Source organism: Musa acuminata, chromosome BXJ1-1 (genome assembly GCF_036884655.1).
Source record: "Musa acuminata AAA Group cultivar baxijiao chromosome BXJ1-1, Cavendish_Baxijiao_AAA, whole genome shotgun sequence".
Taxonomy (NCBI): domain Eukaryota; kingdom Viridiplantae; phylum Streptophyta; class Magnoliopsida; order Zingiberales; family Musaceae; genus Musa; species Musa acuminata.
In genome coordinates, this window is record NC_088327.1 from 723156 (window position 1) to 743438 (window position 20283).

The window sequence follows — 20283 nt, forward strand, 5'->3', positions numbered from 1 at the left end:
ATTATTGTTGGCCTTGGCTAATCTGAAAGGTTTTCCCCTATTCGAAGAAAAAAAAAATTCCTTTCCAACTTTTGTTGGAGTTAGGGATCCCTTTGACTTTACATCTGCTTCGACAGAAAGAATGTATGCAAAACCTTTAAAATAAATACTATTATATCAACGCAATAGGATTAGTGTAATAGTGATATAAAGCCTTCAATAATAGATATCTTTTGTGACTAACATATCTTTAAAAAAAAAAAAAAAAGTAGAGGGGGAGTTGAAGTCTCATCTCTAATATATATATATATATATATTATAGTGATTTAAAGTATAGGATTGGTCGAAGCTATGAGATCAAACATGGTCGAAATACAAAATGCAAACATAATATATTCTAATTCCAATGCACTCATGCGTGAGTCGAAGTTGAATGATTTTGTTAAGCATTACGAGACCTCGAGGGATTCATCGCCAAAGGAATAGCCTCGCATGTGGTAGCAACTTTGATTTCTTAAGAGGAGAGTTTGTTTGACGAAGATCTAGGACGATGACGATATTAATGATCAATTCGATCACTAGCTAAATGAGGAGGAAGAAAAGGTAGAAGACATCTTGGACCTACAAAGGTGGGGGTTCATGACTCCATTAATGAGATAGTAAAGATGATGGCAGACTCGAGCATGTTCATCCTCATCTATGCATATATAAATATATATATATTTATAGTGATTTAAAATATAGGGTTGGTCGAAGCTACGAGATCAAACATGGTTGAAATACAAAATGCAAACATAATATATTCTAATTCCAATGCGCTCATGCGTGAGTCGAAGTTGAAGGATTTTGTTAAGCATTACGAGACCTCAAGGGATTCATCGCCAAAGGAATAGCCTCCCCTATAATAGCAACTTTGATCCCTTAAGAGGAGAAAGTTTGCTTGACGAAGATATAGGACGATGACGATATCAATGATAAATTCAATCACTAGCAAAATGAGGAGGAAGAAAAGGTAGAAGACATCTTAGGCCTACAAAGGTGGGGGTTTAGGACTCCATTAATGAGATAGTAAAGATGATGGCAAACTCGAGCATGTTCATCCTCATCAATGCATATATCAATAGCCCATCCTCAAATAAATAGTATGATTGAGGTTACTAACCAAACAATTCTTATAAGTTTAAAGAACAAGTGATTGAAGTCAAAGATACATGAGTGGATATGTTGCCGAGTATCTTATGAAGCTAATGAAACACTGAAGGCATCAACAACAAGAGAATCCACTTTCAACCTTGTATATGGGACCGAGGTAATGGTCCTAGTCAAGATTGTCCTACTGATAGTCTGAACACAAGGATACACCAAAGAGGTATCAGACGTGAGGCTTCAAGCAAGTTTGGACCTGATTGGTGAGGTTAAAGCAAAGACTCATCTTCGAAACTTAGCTTACAAGCAAGCATGGTAGATTTTTATACCCTAAGGGTTTGACATTAGCATGTTAAAATAGGAGACTTTATTATACACAAGGCAGAAAATCAGTAATTCCACTCATATCATAAGAAAACTCATGCTAAATTAAAAAATATCATACTTTCTTATGGAAGGAATCCAACTAAGAACTTATCGACTCTAGATTTTAGGAGGTTTGTATATCTCCCAAGTTTGGATATCCCTTTCAGAGGATTCAGGAATCAAATTCAAAGTATTTGAGAAAAATATATATAATGTCAAGGTCCTTACATATAAAAAGCACCCTAGTAAGGAAAAAAAAACCCTCTAACGCTCAAGTTAGTAATTCAAAATCTCTCTAAATATGGACTTGAGTAGTTTGAGAAAGGATAGAGTCCTCTCATATTTTCTTGTTTAGAATGCATTTTTATATCTTAAAAGAGGAAAAGGAAACTTGTGATATCATTCCTTGTTATAAAGGAAGAGAAAGAAGTTTAGAATTGCCCTCCTCATCATATAGGATGAAAATAATGTTTATGATTATCTTCTTTATTTGTGATTGTCTTTCTTATCATAATAGATAAGAAAAAAACTTATGATTATTTTCCTTATCATAATAGATAAGAATGAGGCTTGTATTTTTCCATATTGAATCTTCATCCATATAGGCAAATACTAGAGTGTGACTTAGATTTCATGTAGCAACTATATGTAAGCTAATAGTAGATTCCCTATCAATAGGAGAGTATAACAACGAGAGACTGTACAAGAAGTGGCTCAAACTCGACGACGAGATCAGTTTCGATAAGAGCAAGATCCTTGATTTACTGGTCAACTTCAAGAGGGGCTGTAAAGGCCTCCTTAGTCTCTAGGGTTAGCTCCCCATTATTCTCGGCTAATATGCTTTTAACTTTCTCACTAGGCTCGATTTCACCTTCTTCCATAGGAGGAATCAACTCACTATGATCATCGATTTTGTTGAACCCGATAAAGATAACATCGTCATCAATGGGGTGCTTGTCATTTAAGGCCTCCAAGAAAATAAGGCTAGGGTAGTCACAGTGCATTCAAGAAATCATAAGCTCATACTTAAAACACCATAATTGAAAAAGAGTCAGGTGAGCCCTTTCTCGAACCCTCAAGATGCCTTTACTTGGCTACCCTCTTTTAATCTCATACTCCAAGCAATAAGCCTTTTCCACTAGAAGCCACTCCATTAGTCCCTCAATGATGTGTTGAAGCATGCTATTCTTGCTACAGAGGTCAGTGATCTCGGCTTAGGTCTTTAGAATTATATTGCTAAAATGGTGTCGGTCGGCCCTCGCCTCAATAGTTGATTATTTTGTGATGTCCAATCGATCCTATAGCTCCACCATCCACCTTTACTTTGCTATCAACTCCTGCTCCATATCATCCTTTTAAATTTGGAGTCAAGTTATTTTATTGAAAAAGTAGTCACGAACGAGGAGTCGTGCACTTGGTCGTCTAAAGTAGTCATCATATAATAACTCTACAAGATAAGAAAATACAATTAGTACTTGACAACAAACTAAATTTGACTAAGTGTTGGAGGGTCTGAACTCACCACGATGACATGTTTGTGCACATTGACCATGAGATCCTCTATAGCCCTCATGTAGAACACTTTAACCAGTTTGAGGAGGAGAACTCTTGATTCAATTCCACAACTTCCATCAGGATCTTCCAAGCCTAGCTAGTGACTAAGGTAGCCCAATTGAGATCGAAGAACCCTTTCCCTCCCTCCAACCAAGCAATTGCCATCTTCGAATAAATGGTTGACCACTCGATGGGACGAATGGTGTAGGCACTAATCGAGGTCAAGCTCTTGGGCTGTGGAAAAGTGGAAGATGTTGTCTGCTCCTTTAATAGTATTTACTAGCAGTGGTGACCTTTCCAAGTCCCTATAGTTCGAGAAGATTGAGGTTATCGAGAAGAGGATGGTGTGTCATCTTTCCTTCAATGCTGGCTCAGTAGTAATGACCCTATAGGACACTTATTGAGTCGAGACTTGTTAAACAAGGCTAGCACTCGACTAGCCATTGGTAGCATAGAAGCATCCTTTCGACTCTCTAGGGGTGGCTGGTCTCGTCTCTACTCCTAAGCAATTGCTTCATCTCAATGGGTTAAAGTGATCGAGCAACAAATAATATGTTTTCCTCCCATGTTGTGGCCCCTCACCAGCTTGGAATATATTCACATGAAGGTCCATATATGTAAATAGATGAAATTAGGATTGAGTTTACAAAAGCAAAAAAGATGGAGCAAAAGTTAATCCTAAGTACCGACCCCGAGATGTAGGACTCAGACCACCATCCACAAGCTATTGCTTCCTCATCTGCTAGATGACGGTGAACTCAGTTAGGGTGGAAGCATATTAGTGATGTTGCTCTCTCCAACCCATGTAATCTCAGGGTAACATTCTCAAACTTTTGAGTGGCCCAAGTCAAGTTGACTAGCGACCCCCTCCATAATTTTTTTTTAAAAAAATCTTTTTCCATCTTTTGTTAGAGGAGGTAGGCCTCTTAACTTTGTACCTAAAACAAGTAAAGGGAAAATAGGTCAAATCCTTAATACACACATTAAAGCATGCATATAACTGAGGGGAAATATCGAGTCTTCGGTGTTCTTTAACAAAAGTAGTAAGATATTATTAGGAATTTAGCACCATATATGTGGGAGAGAATTTTTAACTATTCAGGACTTCAATAAAAAAATAATAGAGGGAAAATCTAAGTATTGCCTGGAAGGTATCAATCAAAGTATAAAAGTAATGATGCGATACATAAGATTGATCACCTAACCGAAGAGTAATCAAGTCAAACTCAATCAGAATAGAAAAAGCTTCTTTAATATGATCTAGATTACAAATAGATATCCGAGATTTAAAATTGAACGATCTCACAGTTAATGGGGTAACCTCCCTCAATATAACCACTTTGATCTCTTCACTAGAAGGGGAAGTTTCTCTTGTTCACACCGATGACAATGATAGAATGAACCATCTAGAACCCATGTGTGAAAAGAGGAGTTCAACTCGGAAGAGGAAGTCATTTGGACTTTTAGTTAAGGCTAGGGCTAGAAAAGTTTAAAGTCTCTAAAGGTCGAATATTCCGAGTCGTTTAAATTGTTCTGAAAGCATGAGCAAACAAATAAAAGGGACTTACTATTTATAAGGGTCTAATGACCCTAGAGCTCTCGATTAGGTAATCACCTTGTCGTTCAACTATCTAACTGATAGGCCATGTGACAGCACACCATCACACGGAGGTGAAATAGTACAGTCATAGTGACCCTCCAAATTCTTGATAGTTCGACGAATCACCATATGTACATATTAGAAAATGTCATGTGAACACAATATTAGGCTATTATTATGGGATGTCAGCAAATAGATCTAGTTGAGTTGGTGAACCATTGAAATAACATACCCATTAAAGGTTGAGGCGAAGGTAGTGCACACATTTGAATGAGATCAAGTTTTTAAGGTTTAAAGTGATGCACCCACTAAATGGCATAAGGGTGAAACCCTTCCTACTCAATGACCATTGGAATGACCCTATATAGTTGAATTCACATTTTGATGACATATAGCCAAAATGATCGAATACGTTGATGTAAGACTAAAATGATCGAACATGGTTTTCAATGATGTGTAACTAAAATGGCCTAATGTATATTTCGATAATTTATAATCAAAACGTTTGAATACACATGTCAACGATGCATTACCGAAATGGCCAAGTGTACATCTCTCAACAACTTGTATGGTTTATTTTGGTGTCAGCAATATGACTTGAATCACCTCTTGACTCGATTTTGTTGTAATCGACGATCTGAAATATATGGGGCTACTGATATGGGTATAAGGACATGATCAACATGTTGTCGATATCTTTTGTGCCTCATGGTTGACATATGATCAATAGGTGGTCAACACATAACCAACATCTTGGTACCTCATATCTAATATATAATCGACACCTTGTTGCCTTGTGGGTGACACATGGTTAACATCTCAACACCATATGGATAACATCTCAGCATCTAGAAACCAAGTCGAACCAACTGTTATCAAATTTTGGATTTGATGTACTATGACACTACAATCACAATTAAGTTTGAGAGCAACGCATAATATTCCATGTAATCGGCCTATTATAAGAAGGCTTCTTACGTGTGTTATCCAAAGATCGATATATTCTCCAAAATTCCTTTCGAATCCTTCAAATCTCAATATAACTAAAGTATAAGAGGAGCATTTATCAAAAATATCTCTGACATAATTCTTAATAACATTTAAAAATATATAGATTTTATTAAATACATATATTGCTAAAAAAAATTATTTCAAATATTATATATACACATATATATATATACATATATATATATATATGCGTTGGCTTGTCACAAACTCATATTTTAATAGGTTGTTAGGGATAGGATTAAGTAATGGAAAGACGAACCCGAGTATGTATGAAAGGGTCTTCCACGGCTTTGTAAAAATAATAAAGTCAACAAATTTGAAAGGTAATTAATGATGACAAATATCGTACTAATTCGTGATAGCACGGCAGGCTTGAATTAGTGGTGGTATGAGAATGATACAACATTGGAGTTGGTGGATGGGAGTCGTTGGCCATTTTGGAAGGTTACTACTTCAGAGAGGATGTCATCTTCTTCGTGTGTGTGTGTGTGTGTGTGCGCGTGTATGGATGGAATGGATGCGGAAGCGGAAGCAGCAGCCCATGAGGTCGAATACCTAAAAGATGTCATATATTTTAAGGTCAATATATGCATTTGTGTCTTTTGCTTGGCTCACAGTTATGCCCAAATATTAATATGAAAACAGCTACCCGAATATACATTTCATATCAAGTCGCTGTTGTTATTATTATTATTATTTTTTCTATAGACGATATTAACAGACGATTTAGTCAGATTAATCAGTATTAATATGAATCATAATAATAGCTTAATCTTCCTTGAAATGTAATATATATATATAAATAATCTGACTTTTATAATTCTTAATAACGTATGATTATTCTCTTAATTCATCTTATTTTATTTCAATTATTATCTTGATAATTATTCCTGATTATTATACTACATTTTTCTGGTTTATTTTGACCAGAAACATATTTTTATTCAAAGTACTTTTTTTTATTTTTCCTATAAAAAAAAGTGCACAGCTAAAAAACGCTTAATTCATTACACACGCAAACGAGTGTCGTGTGAAATGGGTCCCAATTTATGACAGTGTGCCATTGATTAGATTCAACTTCGTGGTCCCTACCAAAGCACATTATTTTGTTTATGCGTCAGCCATACACATTGCCAGCACAGTAATGCATCACCTTACAACTCCTTGGAAGACTTATTATTATTATTATTACGTATGGATTGTATAAGTTTTATATTCATAATGCCCTTCTAATAAATCTAAAATAGTCTCCTCTTGAGTTGCAAAATGTTTGGAACCTACTTTTTTATATTCAATCATATATATAATTTATTTTATAAAATTTTTTTTAAAAAAAAAATATTATTTTTTTTATAAATAATAATTTTATTTATGATAAGATCATTTAATCCCACGTTGGTTAAGGAGTATGAGAACTAAGGACTCCTAAATTTGTCAGATCTCTCTTATCCTCAAAAGTATCTTTTAAAGATCAAAAGAATAAAATTATACGGATTCACCCATCACCCAAAATGAACAATTCCTCGCGAACCTACGTGCTTGATGAGTTTTATTAAGAATTAAATTATTTTTATATAAAAATTATAAAATTTTTTGAAAAGAATTTTTTTTTTTGGAAATAGGCATTTCTTACCTTCTTAGTAAGGTGGCAATGGCATCACATGCAAAGCTTATATAAATATGAATCTTGTTGCATACGAAAACTAAAAAACTCGGATCCGCCGAGGGTCGGTTCAACGTCTTATGGGGTCGCGAACGGTCGGAGGAAACCCGGCTTACCCGCACGAATCAACGGCTGAGATTCGTCGCCTAACATGGAACCGGCCCACCATCAGCTAATCACGCTCCCATCGAGGTGGAAGAAGACACCACCCCCGGCAACCAAATTACTCAGAAGTTACCTTATTTTATTACGTATACCATTACGCGTTGCGGCCCCCACCGTCTGAAGTCAAAGACCGGAGAAACGATGCTTCCACCACGTGGGCTCATTAGCCGCGGGCCCCACCGGTGCGCTAAGGTTCGGCAGGTGGTGGACTTGGACTCGCCGCTTTGGTTTAAATCACGCTGCTCAACGAGATTGCAGGTTCTATGCGGGGCGAGGCATCACCGTTGATCTGTAACTCTTAGGTTTCCCACGCGAAAAGGTTTGACCGATGCGCTCTCAGGGAAGGCCCCCGGGGTGCCCGCCACGTCAGTAGGTAAACGATGGGTGGCGCCGGGGCCCGCAAAGAGGAGCAGGAGCGGAACGGGGACTATAAAAGGATGGCGTTTGGAGTCGGGCTACCATTCTCCACTTGCTAAGCTCTTCTTCTATCCTTCTCCTCCATATTGTGCGTGGGTGTGGGGGGTTGGAGAGAGCGATAGTGAGAGAAAGTCCTGGGTAATGGTTGCCCCTTGGGTGCTTTAGGGATTCTCGTTGTAGTTCTTCTTCTTTTTGGTGGGTCGGAGTTCGAGGGGGAGAAGAGATGGCCGGGGACAAGGCGATTAGCTTGGATGAGATCAAGAACGAGACCGTTGATCTGGTGAGCGACTCCTCCTATTCTCTCGATCGCTGGATCTCGACGGTATTCGATTGCAAGAATCGATTGATATAGTGGAATCTTTTTTCAGATCTGTCTTTTCGTCTCGACTATGCTCGTCCATGTTGCATTTGCTCGAGATTTTATCGTCGTATTTGAGACTCGAACAATTTCTGCTTCTTCAGTTCTTCTGGCTCGACGATTTCCCTTTTTTTTTTCCCCCTTCTTTTTCTGCTTAATTTGCTTTCTTAAACATAGTTTAGATGTTGCCGTACTGTTTAGTACTTGAAGGTCTCATTAATTTTCTTTGGCTTCTCGTTGATCTTCATGGAAGGGAGAACCGAGTAAATAGTAGGTAGAGAATAGGAAAAGAGGCCATTAAAAGTTACTCTTTTTTGTGTTCTTCATACCAAAAATAAAAACCAAGTAGTGAGAATATCGTTCGTTGTTTTAGAGCTCGCTTTTGTTTGTGTTAAAGACAAAGATGTGGTGGTGGTCTCGCTTCTGCTGCACCTCGTTTGGGAGATTTCCGAGTACTTCCCGTTCGTACCTTTCCGTCCCTCCGCCTGTCCGTCTTCCCCCTCCTGCTCCTTGTATCTCGCTGTGTCGGCTGTCACTGAAGCCAAAAGGATTCTCTAATTTCGTTCCGAGATCCGTGAACCGATTTGCCTCCTCTGCCGTTTGATCCTCGATCGTGTTAGCACTAGTGTTTCACGGTGTGCCGTCACTAAAAATAAAATATGGGATGGGTACAAACAAATTTCTATTTTGGACGGCGTCGACACCCCAGCGAATGGTTCCACCGGAATTGATTCCAGCACCGCTGTGCTTCTTTTGGAAGATGAAGTAGCAAATTATGAAGCTTTTTGCTGCTGATTCACGCGATGTTGATGTTCTCTCGAGAATCTGACAAGACATATCACGAGAAGTTCAGCCTGTCACGGAATTCTTCTGTTTCATTTTGGTTGATAATATCTCGCCTTTCTCCGACCTCAGGAACGCATTCCGATCGAGGAGGTTTTCGAGCAGCTGAAATGTACTCGGGAAGGTCTCTCGTCGACGGATGGTGACAATCGGCTCCAAATCTTTGGCCCCAACAAACTCGAAGAAAAAAAGGTCAATTTTTTTCTTTCCTTGAACTCATGTGGTTCTAAAATCTGCTTTCGTTTATTCTGCTACTGTGTTCACTGAAAGATGGAGGCGTTCTTGATGTGCAGGAGAGCAAAATTCTCAAATTTCTGGGGTTCATGTGGAACCCGCTCTCGTGGGTGATGGAAATGGCCGCCATCATGGCCATCGCCTTGGCCAACGGCAGTGGAAAGCCCCCAGACTGGCAAGACTTCGTTGGTATCGTTGTGTTGCTCGTGATCAACTCCACCATCAGTTTCATCGAAGAAAACAACGCCGGCAATGCTGCCGCCGCTCTGATGGCTGGCCTTGCCCCCAAAACGAAGGTATGGACCGGTTCTCAGCCTTGTGATGCAAAGTCAACGAGCTCCCTTCAATTTCTGAGGTCTTTTCGGTTTATCCATATGGATGATTTGATGCCCGCAGGTGCTCAGAGATGGCCGCTGGATGGAGGAGGACGCAGCGATTCTGGTTCCTGGTGATATTATCAGCATAAAACTTGGAGATATCGTCCCTGCCGATGCCCGCCTCCTCGAAGGAGATCCTTTGAAGATTGACCAATCTGCGTTGACCGGAGAGTCCCTCCCTGTCACTAGGAACCCCGGAGATGAGGTGTTCTCCGGGTCGACCTGCAAGCAGGGTGAGATCGAGGCCGTTGTCATCGCCACCGGTGTGCACACTTTCTTCGGGAAAGCGGCCCATCTCGTTGATAGCACGAACCAAGTCGGCCATTTCCAGAAGGTGCTCACGGCCATTGGGAATTTCTGCATCTGCTCTATCGCGGTTGGGATGATCGTGGAGATCATCGTCATGTACCCGATCCAGCACCGAAGATACAGGGATGGCATCGACAATCTCTTGGTCCTCTTGATCGGTGGTATTCCGATCGCTATGCCCACGGTCTTGTCGGTGACCATGGCCATCGGGTCCCACAGGCTCTCTGAGCAAGGTGCCATCACGAAGAGGATGACTGCAATAGAGGAGATGGCCGGCATGGACGTTCTCTGCAGTGACAAGACCGGGACGCTAACCCTCAACAAGCTGAGCGTTGACAAGAACCTCATCGAGGTCTTTGCCAAGGGTGTGGATAAGGAACATGTGGTCTTATTGGCAGCGAGAGCATCAAGGACGGAGAATCAAGATGCCATTGATGCTGCCATGGTCGGGATGCTTGCGGACCCAAAAGAGGTAGTTCATTGGTTGCTTTTGGCAGGATAAATAATTGATGACATGTTCTACGTTCACAATTTTGGATGATTTATGCTAGGTTTGGATAATGTTTTAATATCTAATGTGCAGGCGAGGGCAGGTATCAGGGAAGTACATTTTCTTCCTTTCAACCCTGTCGACAAAAGAACTGCTCTCACCTACATTGATGCTGATGGCAACTGGCATCGTGTGAGCAAAGGTGCTCCAGAACAGGTAAATTGTTTTCATCATCTTCTTTTAACCTCAATTTTCTAAGAAAACTTGTGCATTCAATTTATTCAGAACGCATTATCGCTTTCAAGAATAATTAACTCTTCCCCTTGGATTAGATTTTGAGCCTTTGCAACTGCAAGGAAGATGTCAGGAATAAGGTTCATTCTGTTATTGACAAGTTTGCTGAACGCGGGTTGCGATCACTAGCTGTTGCGAGACAGGTCTACTTTTTTCTCTCAGTAATTCAAATTGCTACTGGAGCAAATATAGTTTTGCTCACATCAAGTATTTTCTGTCATGCAGGAAGTTCCAGAGAAGTCCAAGGAGAGTCCAGGGAGGCCATGGCAATTCGTTGGTTTGTTGCCTCTATTTGATCCTCCAAGGCATGACAGTGCAGAAACTATTCGAAGGGCTCTCAACCTTGGTGTCAATGTGAAGATGATTACTGGTAATTGGGCAATCTTTTATCGCCATTGCGTGGATTGGTCTTCTTTTCCTAACATAATTATTCCTATCCAGGTGACCAACTTGCCATAGCTAAGGAGACAGGTCGAAGACTCGGAATGGGAACCAACATGTACCCTTCCTCTTCATTGCTTGGCCAAAATAAGGATGCATCAATAGCTGCACTTCCCGTAGATGAACTAATAGAGAAGGCTGATGGGTTTGCAGGGGTGTTTCCAGGTGGGCTTGATCTTCTTATGTTATTGTTATTGTGATTCTAAATCTTGAGCTAGCTATTGAACCTTTTCCTTTCTGAACAGAGCACAAGTATGAAATTGTGAAGAAGTTGCAGGAGAGGAAGCACATTTGTGGAATGACCGGAGACGGAGTTAATGATGCCCCTGCTCTCAAGAAGGCTGATATTGGGATTGCTGTTGCTGATGCTACAGATGCCGCTAGAAGTGCTTCTGACATTGTCCTCACTGAACCTGGTCTTAGTGTGATCATCAGTGCTGTGCTTACCAGCCGTGCTATTTTCCAGAGGATGAAGAATTACACTGTACCTAACAACCGCTAATGCTGTTCCTTTAGTTCTTATCATGATTGTTATATCATTCTGACTTAGCTTTATGATCTTGTTGAACTGCAGATTTATGCTGTCTCCATCACCATTCGTATTGTGGTAAGTATTTATCTAACCATGCCCTCCAGTAGAAGCATGCAATTATGTTTTTGCCAATTTATCCTCTTTCTCTCTCTATGTCTGAATCTTAATGGCTTTAAATTAACGCAGCTTGGATTTATGCTTATTGCACTAATATGGAAGTTTGACTTCTCACCTTTCATGGTTCTGATCATTGCCATTCTAAACGATGGTAAGTTCAGATGACATAGTCACTTGGTTTGTGCACAATATTGTTTCTGATTTTCATTGTGGTTATTCTGAAATATTTTCCTGTTGTCATTTTACAAATCCAGGAACAATCATGACAATCTCGAAGGATCGAGTGAAAGCATCTCCAATGCCTGATAGTTGGAAGTTAAAAGAGATCTTTGCTACCGGCGTTGTGTTTGGCAGTTATTTGGCACTGATGACTGTTATATTCTTCTGGGCCATGAAAGAAACTGACTTCTTCTCTGTGAGTAATTTCATACTTCTTTTCAAATGAGAAAAAATGAATATTGAAGTTCTGTTAGAGTTCTTTTTTGTCAGAATTATGTAAAGCTTGCAACACAAAGATTTGTCCCTTATATATAGCATAAATTTTCTATTATAACACAGCTGGCATTTCTCCCCTCCATGCCATATCATGAAATTCTCAATATATCATGCCTACTTACACGTGTTAGCTTGTTGATTATAGCTGAGATAAAATAAATTTTAATCTACTGAACATTGCTATATATAACATGATTTCTGGTTATATCTTGGCAGGATAAATTTAAGGTCAGATCACTGAGGCAAAGTGAAGATGAGATGATGTCTGCTTTGTACCTGCAAGTTAGTATTGTTAGTCAGGCACTTATTTTTGTTACTCGATCACGCGGCTGGTGTTTTATTGAACGCCCTGGACTTCTCTTAGTCAGTGCCTTCATTATTGCTCAACTTGTAAGTTCCTTCCTCTCATGAATCCTTAACAATATGATCTTCTTATCTCTTTCATATTGCTTTGCTTGTAGGACTATATTTCACTATTTACCCTTTCTTTTCACAACATGTTTTTCTAAGATGACTACTTCAATATGCACAGTATGAATCTTGATATGTGGGAAACCTTTAATGCAAAGCTGTTAACAAATATTCATAAAAGGGTAAATAAAGTTCACTGGTTTTCCTTTGAAATAATAATTAATCAATATAATATTTGTTTAAATGTTTTCGATCCGCAAGCTACTAGATCATGTTCCACTGCACTTTTTCTGGAAGAGATTACCATGATTTGGATTCAACTCTTTGATCATTCTTCTGTATCTGAAATTCTTCTGGCAGGTTGCAACGCTTATAGCTGTCTATGCTGACTGGGGCTTTGCACGGATAAAAGGTATAGGATGGGGATGGGCTGGAGTTATCTGGCTATACAGTGTTGTTTTCTTCTTCCCTCTTGACTGGTTCAAATTTGCCATCCGCTACATTTTGAGTGGAAAGGCATGGGATAACCTCCTGGAGAACAAGGTATCTCTACATCCTTGTCTGTTGAGCTGCTGTCCATTTAATTAACTCATTACTCGTTGCTTAACTTATTCAAAATTTACAGACTGCATTCACTACCAAGAAGGATTATGGTAGGGAAGAAAGGGAAGCTCAATGGGCTATGGCACAACGAACTCTGCATGGACTCCAACCTCCTGAAACTGCCAATATCTTCTCAGAGAAGAGCAGCTATAGAGAACTTTCAGAGATTGCTGAGCAAGCCAAACGACGAGCTGAGATTGCAAGGTATTATTGCATTTTCAACCGGATTTACTTTACATAATGAGAACAACTCTATAGCTAAGTCACAAGAACTGAAGTAATAAAAAATCAAAAGTGTGACGCAAGACCAATTCTGAGGTCTCTGATCTTGTGATCATTTGTAGGATTCGGGAGCTGAATACTCTGAAGGGTCATGTAGAATCAGTGGTCAAGCTCAAGGGGCTTGACATCGACAACATCCAGCAGCATTACACGGTGTAATGGGAGCAGGCATTCCGAGCATGGAGGAAGAGGAAGACCTTTCTGTTTTTAGTTAGTATAGTGTCTTCGAGGCCTGCATAAGTGCCATTGTAGTCGTTCTACTAGTTTTCTTTCCGAACTCCTTCTATGTCACGTGAGCCAGGAAAATGGCCTTTCTGCTCGACTTTGATGCAGATATAAATCAAAATAATAGGAGTCTCATTTTCTTTCTGCTTCACACTTGTCACAATTTGCTTCTGACTGCTATTAATCCTTCTTCGGCACGGAATGCACTTGATATTATTGAACCGTGTTGAAGACGGTTTGTTCCTTCATAGTGAACCCAAACATATACTTCCTACAGTGGTATTTGAATAGCTTCAAATTACATCTTGAGATCACATCATTGTTCACTTTCCATATCTTGATGACAATTGCATGCAAATCATATTTGAGCATCGCAGGGATGTCTTCTCTGCCTGCATCATGTGATGTGTTTTTATCCAACAGCATAGCTTCAGTGGCCTGCTTGTGAGTTCATCACCTGTTTGGTGGGAATGAGCCAAATCTATCTTGGATGAGACAATAAACCCCCTAAATTGGTTATGTCACATTTATACTTCAAATTCCTGCACGCACCTGAATGACATGCATTGAATCTGTCCCATCCCTCCAGATATTCACATTTGGAAATATTCCATGTACTTTTCTCTCTCTCTCTCTCTCTCTCTCTCTCTCCCAGTTAGAACATTCTATGCTTCAGACATGCTTCAGTTGGGAAGCAGGTTACAACTAGAAAGATGTCTCCTGCCCACACTTATTCTTCCTTCCTCATGCAGACACAGGAATGACCAAAACCATTCAATCCTCGTAAACAACATGATGACGTCCTCCTTCGATCGGTTGTGACACAAGCAAGCTTTAATTTTTGTGCAAACCCCTTCACACCAAATCACCTCAACAATCACAACTATCCCTAATAATAGTGTCTTTTCGAATTAAATATTTAGTTATCAGATTTTTTTCCTCTTATTTTATATAAATATGGCCATTACAAACATAAAGACATTATTATTATTATTATTATTATTATTAATTATTTGCGACACACTAAAAGAAAAATAAAGAAAGAAAGAGCGAGTGTTAATGTTTTCTCTTCTTTCTTTCCATTTTGTTTTTTTTCTTATCGTGTGTTTGCAGAGATCGAAAAAGAGTCGTCACGGTGAAATCCAATCCAAATCACACCACCGCGCGAGAGAGACACGAAGTCGCGACGAGCAGACGAAGCGAAGGAAGAAGAAGAAGAAGAAGATTTAACGAAGCCGAAGAGGAAGAGGAAATAGAAGAGGGAGAGGGAGGGTGAGAGGAAGAAGGGAGAATTCGAGGTCGCTTCGAGCTTGGAATCGCAGGGTCCCCTTCGCCGGCGCTCCTCCTGCCACTTCTACCCCCGAGGTTCGATCTTTCCTCGCTCGCTTCGCCCCCTTCCTTCCTTCTCCGTCGCTCTCTCTTTGAAATCTCTCCCTCCCGCCTTCCATCTCCGAGCGCGATCCGCGTCGCTGAAGTTGGTCTTTCGTTCGCAGAGCACGAAATCGATCTTCGGAGCGGTCTTCAACGAGCATTCCGTCTGCAGATACGGGATCTTTCTCGAGCTTCCGGCCGCGGATTTTTTTATCCTCTAGTTGGATTCAGTCCCTCTAGGGTTTTGATCCAGCTCGATCGCAATTCCCTTCTCGTGGGAGGCCTTTCGAGTTGGTTCAAGCTGGGGATCATTGCTTGCCAAGTGGATCTTTGTAGTCCCTGCTTGCTCTAGGGTTTTGCGCCCGCGCCCTGAGATGGGATTTTCGACCGGTTGTTTAAGCTGAGGAGAAGGATATTGGTTATGACTTGCTGAATCCGCTGGAAGTGGATCGAGATTTAGTTTCTTTTCTTTGGGTTTGAGATAAGAGGGTGGAAGAAACGAAGAACACTAATTTTGTTGATCTGGTGAGTTGTATGGCCCCCGTGCATTGAGAGATGCCAACGCCGATGCCGCAGCCTTCTCAGCATACCCGGATCAATCTCGGTGACCTCAAGTTGCAGATAGCTAAAAAGCTAGGCCCTGAGCGCTCCCAGCGATATTTCGGCTATGTGAATCAGTTGTTGGCACAAAAGCTGAGCAAACCAGATTTCAACAAGTATTGTCTTTTGATACTCGGGCGCGAGAATATACCTTTGCACAACCATCTTATTCGCTCGATCCTCAAGAATGCCTTTCTGGCAAAACACCCACCTTCACTTGGCCTTGAGAAGGATGCTCCAAAGTCTGTTGAAGTGGTTGGAAAGAACTCATCTCAAAACGAAAGCGTCGTTAACCATTTGACAGCACCGACAGCGAAGCACACATTAGGGTGCAATGGGAACATCTTACCTCCATCCCCTCGCAAGGCTAGGTCATGCATCCGAGACCGGAGGATCAAAGATCGTCCTAGTTCTCTTGGACAGAATGGAGGAATGGATGCGACTTCTTATCAGTCTTTGGTGTCCTTAGATGAGAATGTCACCCAAGAGAATGGTGTTCTTGGCCCTTGTGATTTGAAGAGACCAATGCAGCATCATCAAGGTGTCCCCTTGGAGCATCCTGTAAAGAGACCGCGGAGAGAAAATAGGACACCTCATGATCAAGCTTATGTAGAGCACAAGGGTTCAGTTGAGTTTTTAGTCATGGAAGGGATGGATGAGTTGGAACAAGCTGATGATTTGAATTTCAAGAGAGGTCCTCTTCAGGCTCCACTTGGGATCCCTTTCTGTCCTGCAAGTTTGGGTGGGGCACAAAGATCTTTGCCCTTAATTACTTCTAGCAGCAGTAATCATAGTAGTAACTATCATTGTGGAGAGTTATGCCATACTGAGTCTCTAAAGAGAAGGATGGAGAAAATAGCAGAAGCCCATGGCTTGGAAGGAGTCACATTGGACTCCTCTAATCTATTAAATAATGGCTTAGATGTTTATTTGAAGCTTCTAATTAGGTCTTGTGTTGAATTATTAGGAATAAGGTCAGGTCATGATCAAACAAAGCCTTCAGTCTTCAAGCAGCAAGCACAAGAGAAGCCGATTAATGGTGTTTGGTCTGGAAATCACATGCATGTACAGAATAGTGGTAGGTCTTCAGGCAACTTGCAGAGGCTGAAAACACAGAGTTTGATATCTCTGCAGGATTTAAGGGTGGCAATGGAGTTGAACCCACAGCAACTTGGTGAAGATTGGCCACTGCTACTTGAGAAGATATGCCTCCGTTCATATAAAGAATAAGGAAAGTCAATTCCAGGGGTAGCTTTGTATCTGTCAAATTTTTGTTTGGTGGATTTTAAGAACCTCAAGGGTGGTTTACTGTGGCTGCTTGTCATCTCTCTGTGGAGCATTGTTATTGTTTGGGGCAAAATTCTTTTATAATATACTTAGCGGATTCAAATGAATCATCTTCATCAAATCAGTCAATGCCTGAACTTTGAAGAAAGTTAAGTTTTGCCAATTTGGTACATTGCTGGATGTTTTGAATCCATAAGGTCCACCAGAACCAGAGATTACAACCTTTCATATGGTTTACAGAATGTTCGGAAATCAGTTTTGCAGGAAACTAATATGTAACTTTGTTATAGGTAAAATCAATTTTGTCAGTTCTCATGAGATTGCAGTGTATTTATTCTTTATTGGATAAGTTGCTTGGGTAATCTTGATAGTGGCAGTCTCTTGTTAATGATTGTTTAGGAAGATATGTTTGGGTTATCCCAATATAATCAACTTATAAGAAACCATGTGGAGAAGTTCTATGTATCTTTTCTTTACAGAGTTCAATCTAATTGTCTTATTCTAATGCTTTCCATATATTTGGTTGATGCTACTCCCATGGTTTAGTTTTCCTACACTTTTGTCCTGATTTGTGACAATTGTGATCGAGAGTTGAAAAAAATAGAGCACATTTTTCTTGCCAAAACTTAGTTGTTTGATATGATGCCTTGGTTAGTTGCTCCTGAATTTATATAAATCCTAAAGAGCATAAACAAATTTAGGATTTGATTGACTGATCCATGTTTGTGCTTTCACCATGGAAACGCTTGATACAAAAGTATTAATTACTTGGTTAGAGAGTGATGCATGTCTTCCATGTTACACAAATCTTTGTAAAATGTATAAAAGAGGTAGTATTTGCTTATAGAAACTGAAGCAGTCTGCAATATATCTATGGGATATTAGACACATGGTAGACCAAAGGGGTATATGATGGATCGTTATTTAAACTAGTACAGGCTGTTTAGGACCTTGTATAATGTTGTAATATTGAATTAATTGGCTAAATTATATCCTAAATAATCATTTTTTAAAAGGACTATATATTGTTGTATGTAGAAATATTTGACATTTTAAAAGTCAGCTTATGTGATAGTATGATTTCATATTGTAATATTTATAACCAAGCAGAAAACAACCATGTAATGATGAGAGCTATGTACTGAAACATCAATCTGTGAACTGGATGTCGAGTCGTGGAACATATGCTCACAGCAGACTTATGCATTTCCATTTATTCTTCTAAATTTTATTTTTATTCTTGTACTACTTTTGCTTCATTTTCTTGAAATATGTTTCATTTTCTAATTAGATATATTCTTGATGTTAAGGAATCCTGGAGGCTTGGCCCTTACTCTTATGTATGGTAACTATACTTTAACTAGCCTTCCAGGTCTTTGTTAAAATTCTCCCTCTTTCTTTATGTTTTTCTGGATAAGCTACTAGCACCATACTTTTGGGGAATCAATATTAAGTTGATATTTGGTTGCAAAATCCACTCAAATCTTCATTGGAACCTTCTTGTCTCAAAGTTTTGCTCCCAGTGCAGAACCGTTAGAATCAACTTTATCTTGTTCCATATTCAAGATTCGAGACTAGTCATCTTCCTGTCTCTTTCCAGTCCCTGCTTTTCGAAGGTTTTATGTCCAAAACGAAGTATTTATGGACTCTTAATAGTAATTAATTTTGATTCTGGCAATGTGTTTTGTTGGGTTTGCAGATTATCTATTGGAACTAATGAGGTAAGTTCAAGGTTCTCTTGGTATAATTGCTTCTCAATCCAAGATTGAGAATGCGATACATCTATATTTGTGTATGCTGTTCACCATTTTAATTGTTTTTCCTTGTTTCTCGTGGAACTTGTGGCAAATTGGAGATTTGTGGCTATACGTGGAGAGATACTTCCATGGTTCTTCAGAGAGGAAGTATCTAGATTCATATAAGTTTCTTTTTCCTCAATAACTCATATGAACTAGGAAGGACCAACCTCATTTTCTTTACTCTCCTGCTGGCACACTTGTACACTGGCCCTTATTTTTGTAGTTCTATTTTCTATTTATGTAGATTGTCATGGTCATTGCATGTTCATGATTATCATGATTGAGGGGACATGGTTCAATTGTATTTCCTAACAAAGTTTTCGAATTATATGATTCCAACATGTATGTTATTTCTTGGATTAAGTGAAGTCACCAGAATTGGATGAATCTTTGTCTGCAAATCAACAGGTATGCTTTCAAGTCCCAAGTTTTCTGCCCATAGTTGTAGATTAAGGATATATATCATTTGTGCAGTTTAATTTTTAATTGGGTGAAACCAAGAAAGTTATGGAATATGTCTTGAGTATTCTCATAATTCCTGGTTGCTGCAACCAAGACAGTTACCCTTTTTACATGTCTTGGGAAATGTTTGCAGGACAATCCTTTTTGCCAGCAAAACATTCATCATCATAAGTAAGATACATTACATGTGGTATATTGCCTTGAAATTTTTATCGTTCTTTCCTGTTATGCTATCTGTAGTGGTTTAACCTGTTATGCTATCTGTATTGGTTTAATGGACCAAATGCTTTTCAAATTCCTTTCTTTACTGTTTAATCATGTCAGCTCTGATCTCATTCTCTTTTACAGTCTTTTTGTCTGGATTTACTATCCAGAAAAGTACATATGTATCCCTTCCAGCTATTAGGATGCTTTAATTGATCTAGAACGAATTATCTTATCTGAAGAGTTCCAGTTTACTATGCATATTGGCTTCCATTCTGTGCACTTCAAACAACCCATTTTAATGTGCATCGACTTTCCTTCCAGCTATATATACCATGTATAGATGTTATCATATTAGCTTCACAATGTCCTGTGAACACTGTAGCCCTTCAAATTCTGTAAGCAAATAGAAGCAACATTTCCTTGTTGTGACTTGTAAAGAGGAAAAATATGTGTGCTTTGACAATTCTTGGTTATTCCATGTACAATTGTCCATGCTTCTGCATGAACCTGTATGTCCTTGTAGTTTGTACAGAGAATTTATCAGTACATATTCACCACACAACCATGAAGTTTGTTTTAGTTACTTGCTTACATGTTTAGTCATTATTCTACATCATGCTTATGTTTTAGGTTAATCTTCAGCAA

The 20283-nt window shown here is 39.4% G+C and overlaps 2 protein-coding genes across 2 annotated transcripts; both read left to right on the top strand.

Annotated features, from left to right (window-relative positions):
• Nucleotides 1-7956: 7956 nt before the first annotated feature.
• LOC103981973 (plasma membrane ATPase) lies at nt 7957-14063 on the top strand. The gene is made up of 16 exons (XM_009398759.3): nt 7957-8181; nt 9175-9294; nt 9396-9632; nt 9733-10494; nt 10606-10728; nt 10845-10949; nt 11032-11176; nt 11248-11412; nt 11493-11731; nt 11822-11854; nt 11966-12047; nt 12151-12311; nt 12608-12781; nt 13163-13345; nt 13428-13609; nt 13750-14063. Exons 1-16 carry the CDS (start codon nt 8125-8127, stop codon nt 13844-13846), a joined length of 2865 nt encoding a protein of 954 aa, XP_009397034.2. The 5' UTR covers nt 7957-8124; the 3' UTR covers nt 13847-14063.
• Nucleotides 14064-15013: 950 nt separating this feature from the next.
• Nucleotides 15014-17675, top strand: LOC135676934 (uncharacterized). Its single transcript, XM_065188692.1, has 2 exons — nt 15014-15277; nt 15406-17675. The coding sequence occupies exon 2, from the start codon at nt 15839-15841 to the stop codon at nt 17111-17113; it is 1275 nt and encodes a 424-aa protein (XP_065044764.1). The 5' UTR covers nt 15014-15277; nt 15406-15838; the 3' UTR covers nt 17114-17675.
• Nucleotides 17676-20283: the final 2608 nt, after the last annotated feature.

Coding starts and splice junctions, on each gene's coding strand:
- LOC103981973 (XM_009398759.3), top strand. CDS start 8,125: ATGGCCGGGGACAAGGCGATTAGCTTGGATGAGATCAAGAACGAGACC. Junction 11,177..11,247: donor CAATGTGAAGATGATTACTG/GTAATTGGGCAA, acceptor ATTCCTATCCAG/GTGACCAACTTGCCATAGCT. Junction 12,782..13,162: donor CCTTCATTATTGCTCAACTT/GTAAGTTCCTTC, acceptor TTCTTCTGGCAG/GTTGCAACGCTTATAGCTGT.
- LOC135676934 (XM_065188692.1), top strand. CDS start 15,839: ATGCCAACGCCGATGCCGCAGCCTTCTCAGCATACCCGGATCAATCTC.